Source organism: Pollicipes pollicipes, unplaced genomic scaffold (assembly GCF_011947565.3).
Source record: "Pollicipes pollicipes isolate AB1234 unplaced genomic scaffold, Ppol_2.1 Scaffold_3447;HRSCAF=4054_pilon_pilon_pilon, whole genome shotgun sequence".
Taxonomy (NCBI): Eukaryota; Metazoa; Arthropoda; class Thecostraca; order Pollicipedomorpha; family Pollicipedidae; genus Pollicipes; species Pollicipes pollicipes.
Window position 1 is genome coordinate 28714420 of NW_023596297.1, and position 9127 is coordinate 28723546.

At 62.1% G+C, this 9127-nt stretch overlaps 1 protein-coding gene across 1 annotated transcript; it reads right to left on the reverse strand.

Moving 5' to 3' along the window:
• Window positions 1-2111: 2111 nt before the first annotated feature.
• LOC119092639 (tetraspanin-9) lies at window positions 2112-2995 on the reverse strand (the record flags this gene model as incomplete). The annotated part of the gene is given in 2 exon segments (XM_037215603.1): window positions 2112-2190; window positions 2587-2995. A coding segment is annotated over 1 exon segment (63 nt), but the record flags the coding sequence as incomplete, so codon positions are not given.
• Window positions 2996-9127: the final 6132 nt, after the last annotated feature.

Here is a 9127-nt window from a genome sequence, read left to right on the forward strand (position 1 = left end):
CTGTCGTCAAATTGGCCTATCAAAAAGACCTACCATACTTTGGCTTGAATGAGTCAGTGACTACAGCGTGAAAAGTGAAGTGTTCGCGAGGGTTGAAGCAAAAGGCGTGTTGTGATGTCGACACATCGTGACAAGGAAAATTGATCTTAAGCTCAGTCACGTCACCCCAGGTTGACACTTTTTTCTTAAGCAAACTGCTCACCAATGATGAAGGTCAGCTTTGTCATCTAACGGCATAAAGCCACCTTCTACAAAAAAAACAGCACAAAAGACTCGAAACAAAAAACTAGTCCGTGCGGCGAGGCAAGCGGAGCGAGCGGCTCTGGTGGTTCAGGTGCCATCGGCGGGAGCCACTCAGCGGCAAATGTCACGAATCGGCCGACCGGTCTGGCCGGACCGCATTCCTGCAGGCTGACCGGCGCCACCAGCCCTCACATGGCCCCCTCTAACTGGCGCCGACGGCTGAGAAGTCCGCACCTCAGGGTCACATGGCTCACCGCACATGCCCCCCCCCCCCCCCTCTAACCGGCGCCGACGGCCGAACCGCCCGCACCTCAGGGTCACATGGTTCACCGCACATGGCCCCCTCTAACCGGCGCCGACGGCCGAACCGTCCGCACCTCAGGGTCACATGGCTTACCGCGCATGGCCCCCTCTAACCGGTGCCGACGGCCGAACCGCCCGCACCTCGGGGTCATATGGCTCACCGCACATGGCCCCCTCTAACCGGCGCCGACGGCCGGACCGCCCGCACCTCAGGGTCACATGGCTCACCGCACATGGTCCCCTCTAATCGGGGCCGAAGGCCAGAGCTCCCGCCTCTTAGCGGTGTGCGGCCTGCTTCGCGTGACACTCACGTGGTCTCCCTAGCCGGAGCCAGCACACGGACCGTCCGCCTCTCATGGTCACGTGGCACAGCTCACATGGAACTCCCATGGTCCCCATAGAACCACCTCCGGCAGCTTAACTGTCCACCCATCAGGGCAACGCGACTCATCCTGCATGACACTCGCAAGGTTGCCGACCAATCGGCCACATGGAGCCGGCGGTCGGACCGACCTGAGCACATGGCTCCCTATATTATACTCACGAGGCACCGTTTAACGAGGGCCGGAGGCTATTACCGTCCGCCGTCCTGGGTCACATGGTTCACCCCGCGCGGCACTCGCATGGCCTCCCTCTGTCCGGAGCCGGCAGCCGGGCAGTCCACCTTTCATGGTCCGCCTGCCCCCACATGGCCCTCACATGGCCTCGCTTTGACCAGAGCCGGCAGCCGCTACCGCCGCCTCCCAGGGCCACGGCGATCGCCCCGCATGGCACGGCGCTAGTCGATCCGGTGTGATACGAGCGGGGCTGGACGGACTGACGTCCTGCAGGTCGTTGGTAGCAGGGCCAGCTCTGCGGTTTCCAGTCGGGGACAGCCGTGGGCGACACAAAAGCGGCGCGGGGGTGGTCCGGTGATAATCCGCGGCCCGGAGGACTCCCCGCGCGCGCCGCTCTCCTGCCGCGCCGCCTGCGCGTCCGAGTCAGTGTTCGGAGCGTTATCTCCGTGAATCTAACGTCGCCGCGGGTCACTGATGAGCGCGATCGACGGCCGACGGACGGCCGCTAACGAGGACTTCTGACGAGGCGCGCGCCGCCGGCGGCCGAGCGTCCGAACGCATACCAAACGTCCGACGCGACACCGGCGGCCGCCGTCGGTCAGGCCGAGAGTCGCGAACGTCGCCGGGAAGCCGCCACCGGCCGTTCGGTCCGGCGTGGCCGCGCTGGGCAGCCGGGCAGCGGCGCCTCCGCGCGCGGTGACCAATTACCGGGCCGGCTCTGCACCTGAGAGCCGGCGGCACACACGGGGCGTCCGGCCGCCGTCCGGCCGCCGGCGCGGCCGCCGGACGCCACAAACAAACAGCGTGACGCCGGCGTGTTTTAGCGCACTCAACGAGCGCCAATCAAGTCCGAGACGCATTCCTGCGCCGACGATGAGCGCCGTCAGCGCCGGGGAGTGCTCCGAGCGCAGCGAAGCCGCGACAAAGGCGGCGCACAGCGGGGCGCGCCAGCGAGGCGAGGCGCGCCGGGAGGGGCTCACGAGCCGAGGCCGGCCGCGCCACACTCACCCACATGCCGGCGTTGAGCAGGCAGAATGTGTGCCGCACGCAGCCGTAGCCGCTGCCGCCCATGGTGCGCGGCCGGTGGCTGCAAACACACGGTCGGTCGATGCGTTAGCTCGGGTGATAGCGCGACCCCGCCAGCCGGTCAGGCGGGGGATCGCCCCACCCCAGGGGCCACCGTCGTCCGCCGGAATCGGGCGCCGCTGCTGCTGCACGCGCAGTCGAGGAAAGCCTGCACTGCACGGCACTGCGACGGCAAAATGTGTTATCAGACTGGAAAACGTAAGGAAAAACAGCCGCCACAGTGGCGGGTTAAGCAACACTTTTAATCAAGTCAGTGCCTAACACAGTTGACATGCGTGGATTAGTATCGCCAAGGACGGGACCCGTGCACATTGCGCAACATAAGCGCGCGGTTTGGCGTGGGGTCTTAGGGAGACACGACTCAGAGGAGGTAATTTAAGGCAAGAATGACGCCGACCTGTGGCCGTTGGGCAGGTACGGGTCTTTGGCTGGCGCTGGCTCCAGTGGGGAGGTGCTCCGGGGGCTGGGAGCTAGGACCAGCTCCTCCCGAGCATCGCGGTCGCGCTGGTCGGTGGCCGTGGCTGCAGCCGTGGTCCCGGCGGCCGGGGTCCGTGGTCTGCGCTCCGTGGTCCTCCGCCCTAGTCCTCGGTCCTCCGTCCTGGTCCGCGGTCCTCCGCCCTGACCCCAGGCTCCACCGCCGCTGAATCCGTCGTTCTCGATCCTGGCCCCCGGTCCAGGGTTCCGCCGACCAAACCGTCGTCCCTGGTCCGCGATCCTGGGTGTGTCGTCCGTGGTCCCTGGTCCGCACCACACACGCACCCGGCCCGCTTCTGCACAGCTGCGCGGCGCGACCAGCACGGGTCGGGGGGCCGTCGCGGACTGGGCGGTCCGCGCGGCCGGCGGCCGCCGCCCGGCTCCGCCGTACCTTTTAGCGTACGGCGACTCATGCCGTCCAGCCAGTGGCTCTCAAACCACCCGGCGCCCGGACCGGGGCGCTCAAACGCGGCAGCGCTGCGGACGGTCGCGGCGCGATAAAGCTGCTGGAAGGATGGTCGCGTGCGCGGCCAGAGCGTGTGCGGCGTAATGCGTGGGCGTGACTGCGAGTCGATCGCTCTCAGCGGGGTCGCGATGGAGGTGATCGGGTTCAGTTCGGGAGCCCCCGATCTGCTCGCCTGGCGCTCGCTGATGTGCGGGCGTCGGCGGCGTGCGAGGCGCGATGGGCGGATTTATTGGCCGGTCCGCCCGTCCCGCCAGTCGGTATCGCGGCCGGGACGGGCCCGCCCGGCAGGAGATCTCGGCTGGCGTCTCGGGGCGGCCCACTCCACCCCAGTTCCCACGGCGCCCCCTCCCAGCGACGGCGCGACGGCCTGTGGAAGGGCTCGGTCGGTGATGGTATCTGCTCAGTCCCTCGACGCTCCGGCGCAGAATCAACCGCTGGAGTGAGATGAATGAGCGCCAGGGTTTTAAGCACGGTCGAAGGTCCACTGTATAAAAAACGCGGCACGATGGCGGGGATTGAACTCAGCGCCGGGAGGCCGTCTTCCTCAGCGCCGGGAGGCCGTCTTCCTCAGCGCCGGGCCGCTTTATGTTATGGCTAGCTTCCAAGGTAGACGTCCGGCTGCCAAGTTAGGGGACCACATCGGCCGAGCAGCGCATGAAATCGCGCCCCTGATAACACGAGGCTCTTTTCGCTGGCGTCAGGGCTGTCTGCCAAGCCAAACAGACGGAATGACCCTCGAAATCGTGCCGGCCGCGGCGCGCGTCGATGAATCGAAGCGTAGACCAAACACGACGGCGTTCGCCCAAGCGAGCATTGCGCCAGAGTTTGCGCCGCCCGGACCCCCACGAGCGCGACAGCCAGCGAGCCCGCGCACACACTCAGGGACCACAGCTCGCCGGCTGCGCGGTCGGCGCGCCACGGTCTGCGACAGCCAGCGAGCCCCGCACTCACTCAGGGACCACAGCTCGCCGGCGGTCGGCGCGCCGCGGTCTGAGCCGCGCGATGCGTGCCGTCCCCGCAACCTCCGATCGCGGCCGGTGACGCGCGGAGTGAGCCGACGCCGCCATCGGCCGGCGCCGCGGCCGGTCTTTCGTCGATGTCGGCGGCGATCAGCAGGCGATACGGGCGTGCAGACCGCGCGTCAGATCTACAAGCAGCGGCGATCGCATCGCGACGTTGAGCGAGTGGCAAGACAGGAAAAGCGGCGTAATTGTTTCGTGACGGGTTCGGCCCCTATCGGCCGGTGTAATTGGACTAGCAGGGCTATCGGCCGATCACGCGCTTTTTGTCGTCGCGCCTCGGACGCGGATGGGGCGTGCTTGAGCCACGAGCGGCTCACACCCCGTTGAGTAGAACAAAAACGCGCCTCATTCTATTCCTGCTGAGGAGGCGACGACATCCGCCGGGGATTGAAACACCCTGATGGACTGATTACTTATGGACTGGAGAACGCCCGGCATGTCTAGGGCCTGCTTGGGCTTTTACAGCCACAAGCGCCGTGAGCCTGGGAGGGGCCGGCCACGTTGCTGCGTTCTTTGTCCGAAGTGATCGCCCTCGATGAATAGCTTCCACCACTGCAATGTACCACAATTTCTGCTATAATGTAAGATGAATTTCAACTAAGGTGCTCTGTGGCCCCGGTTGGGGCCGATTTCGGGCCGTTTACGCCGATAAGTTAAATCGATGTGATAGCACATATTGCTTAGAATGTATGGTCGCAGCCTGGGCTCGAAGCGAACCGTGCACATTGTTCTGCAAAGGCATCGTCCAGGAAAAAGCACATCCCATTTTAATTTCGTTCTACTCCATTAAAACGGCTGTCAAAGCTCGCCATCCCTGCAGGAGTTGACGAGCCCTCCAGCAGCGAGTTCTTGGTGTTGTCCCGGAGAGCCCACCAATTGGGCGTCCGAGCTCGAGTCCGCCTCGCCTCCGGCCCCTAATAGACATTAATAGACGAAGCTCACCGCAGTCGAAAATTAAATCACAGCGCGAGGGGCGGCTGTGCGTGCGGGAATGTCCCAGCTGCGGGGCGGCCATTAATTAGGGTGGCCCTCTCGCCGCCGACCCCGGCTGACAAACGACCCGGTCAGGAAGGGCGGCGCTGGCAGCCGGGCAGACGCTGCAGCAGCGTCTGCAGCGGGCGGCGCCGCGCGCGACAGCTCCGCCCCGTGTCCGGTGCCGGACGCGCCGCCGCCCGCCGCCCGCCGCCCGCCGTCCGACTGATGACCGGCTGAAATATGTGTGAGCGGGTTGCAGCGCCTCGTGAGGTGAAAGCGCGCGCGGCCCGCGGCTGCAGCCGCCCGGCGTGGGACGGTCCCGCGCCGGTGTCGAAGGTGAATGAGATCAGGTCGACCCCGCGACGGGCTTCTGTTCCTGTCGCATGTGTTACGCGCCTGGCAGCCTTGCCCGTGACAGATGCGCTGCTTTGGCCTGTTGTCTGTAATCAGACCCGTTGACCCCGCAGTTTTCATCACAACCAGGCAGGTGAGGATAACGTCGTGGGGTGACTGGCGATCAGTTCAAATTGCAGTCATGCTGCACCGAGAAGCACAGTCCGGACATCGCATCCATGACAGCCCGTGCAGGGTTCTCCAATCGCCGCCGTGCTGCCAAGGATAACAGACGGCCTACAGGCCGGGTCTCAGCGGGGCTGATCGACTGTGGCGTCGGCGGCGGACCTCGACCACCGGCCGCACCGCCATGTACGGGGCGACGCCGAACTGCACTTCCGCGCCCGCTGCAACGTGACGCCGGCCAAGGTCCGCTGGCGGCGGCGGCTTCCGTCAGGCCGGGTCACCTGCAGCGGCGCCGACGGGGCCGCCTCTGCTGCGTCACCCCCGCCCATCAGCGGCCATCCGTCGCGCCAGCCCGACGGTGCTGCACGCTCGTGGACTGGCTTTGTTGCCCGCGCTCTCTGCCGCATCATTGCCGCTTGCGCGTGCCCCGCGGTGGGGGAGGAGGGGAGGGGGTGGAGTGAGGAGGGAGGGTGTTACGTGTCGAGGGGACGGTGTCCAGCGACCGCGGGCGAAATTTTTTGAATGATCGAGAGATCAAAAAGCGTGGCATAGCCGAGCTCTTGCAAGCACCTGGTATGAGAGACGAGAGCAGGCAGAAAGTGAACCCGTCTAATGATGGGTGCGCACCTGCGCAATATCCATCAGTGGAGCTGGAACGAAGCGGACCCCGGAAGACGATGATGAAATAATTGACGTGCATCCGCTATGATAGGCCGGTTAAGCCAGCAGACGGCGGAGCCACCGGCAGCTGATCGCATGCAATCTCTGCAAAGTTTCTGGTTCCTGCAGAGACTCAGAAGATGGCTGGACCAGTTCGCGATGGTGAAGAGGAGACCGGCTTTGGTTGTCATAGAGGTAGGTTGCTACCGTATCGATATCAGAAATGCATAGAATCTGTTTGTGATAACCGTGTAGCTGTATTTTGCCCGGACGTCCATTAAAGGCATCATTCCTAGCATGACTCCGCCGTCCTTTTCTCCTTTTCACTGCAGTAAACGAATGAGTGTGTTACCGACAGCAATTTCCTAGCATAACAGAAGTCGTTATTCGTGGTCATATTTTACAAACTTGTAAAGTTATATTAAAGCGCCTGTTAAAAGATTCGTGTTAAAGTTATTGTGAAGTCTGATAGCCAACTGATATCGCCTTGTTATTGTTTACCCTTGGATTGGGTGGGTCAAATTGAGGTCAAATGGCACACATCCTTGCTCAAGCTTGAGACGAGAGTACGCGTAAATGCTTACGCCGTTAATAGGGTGTAAAAGATAGGAAATATTTTCAGTGCCCACCATCTTCCACATCTTATGTATGTTTAAGAAATTAGCAAAAACCTGCTGTTTGCACCGATATATAACATGCATAAACCTGACACGAGTGCTCCCGAAATAGGTCAAAAACGTATTTCCAGAATGTCAGTGCAAAGTTTCAATAATCTTGACTTTTCTGATCCTTATCAGACGGATCAATTGGGCACAGAACTGGTGGGACATAATCCGAAGGATAGTATTTTCGCACGTAGAGCAATAGGATCAATTCCGAACAAAAACATCCCGGGCTAAACACTGGATCAGAAAATTGTAATAACAGACCCCGGCATCTACTATCGCGGTATGCTGTTTCAACTATTGTCACATTCGCACCAAAATGACGGAAAATCTTGATTAATATGTGGCAATTTTCCCTACTTCCGAAACATCACATAGCGTTCGCTTCATAAAAACAGCGCCTTCTTCAAACGAATAGGGCTAAGAAGAGCAAAGCCGTGAAAACTGCAGCATCTGGACCCAGTCTCCTTACTGCGCGCCTACTGTGCGCACAAAGGAGGCCAGGAGGACCGGAGGCAGCAGATTTTCTCCGGCTGGGCGTCGGCCTCTGCTCTATCGTCGCCCATTTTTCAGCCCTCCGCCAGCCATTGTTCCCAGGTAATGAATAGCCCGCCCCCTAGCGACCGCAGGAAATAACAAGAAACCGTGTCCGCGCCGCGCTCAAAGGCGCGGCGGAGGTGTGTTGTGTGCAGCGACCAGCCTCCACTTTGTTCGGCGAGCCGGTGTAAAGGGTTGACGGGGCGGGCTCTGCAGACAATGCTTGTTTGCTTAGCTTCTGGTAAACAGCGCATAGCTTCCGCGAAAGGTGTCGTGTGTCTGCAGCGCCCTGTACAAAACTTTCCAAAGCCAACACATACTTAATAGCGAGTCCTCTGGTTATGCAGCCACGTGACATGCATTTTCTTCATAGTTCAAACACTGAACACAGTGATGTCTTATAGCTTCATCCGGTTCGCCTGTCGGTATGGAAAATACAGCGGGGATTTACCATAGCATGCAGCGTGTGCATACACATAAACACTTCGCAGGCACGTAGGTACCTGCCTGCCGATACGACGTTGCGTATACACGCACAAGAGTGTGCACCCGCCCTATACTTCCTACCGACACTTCTGGGCAGCGGTGGTTGAGAGCCCTGTTCTTTTTAATCTAAATCTCATCTGTATGCAAATCGTCTTGGCATCAGACCGTGATCTCGACATTCAAAAACCCGCCTCAGCCTAAACCACTCCGGCATAACTGGCACACTCTGCCTCCCATCGCTTGATCTGTCGCGACAGCTGCTCCATCGTGTGGCACACTCTGCCTCCCATCGCTTGATCTGTCGCGGCAGCTGCTCCATCGTGTGGCACCACAACAGTCCCAACAGGACACTTTACAGCTAAACAGGCGCATAATTCCTCCCGGGAGCGGGTGCACGGCGCTCAGGCCGGCCGCTGTCTCGTCGGCCTCGCGAGGGTAGGTTAGGCCTCAGCGCCCAGGCCTCAGCGCCCAGGCCTCAGTGTTCGGACCTCAGCGCCCAGGCCTCTGCGTCCAGGCGTTAGCACTCAGACCTCAGCGCCCCGGCGCTAGCACTCAGACCTCAGCGCCCAGGCCTCAGCGCCCAGGCCTCAGCGCCCAGGCCTCAGCGCTCAGGCGTTAGCACTCAGACCTCAGCGTCCAGGCCTCAGCGCCCAGGCCTCGGCGCCCAGGCCTCAGCGCCCGGGCCTCAGCGTCCAGGCGTTAGCACTCAGACCTCAGGCGCCCAGGCCTCAGCGCCCAGGCCTCAGCGCCCGGGCCTCAGCGTCCAGGCGTTAGCACTCAGACCTCAGCGCCCAGGCCTCAGCGCCCAGGCGTTAGCACTCAGACCTCAACGCCCAGGCCTCAGCACTCAGGTCTCAGTCCTCAGGCTTCGGCGCTCAAGCCTCAGTCCTCAACCCTCAGCGCCCAAGCCCCAGCCCTTAGGCCACAGCACCCAGACCTCAGCGTTCAGGCCTCAGCGCTTAGACCTCAGCACCCAGATCTCAGCGCCCAGGCTCCAGTACCCAGACCTCAGCGCTCAGGCCGGCTGCACGCACGTCGGCCTCATGAGCGGCGGGCCATCGGCTCAGCAGCGAAGGTGAGCGGAGCCTGGCTCGGCCCCCTGGTCCGCCAACCGGCCAATTTCAGACGATGACA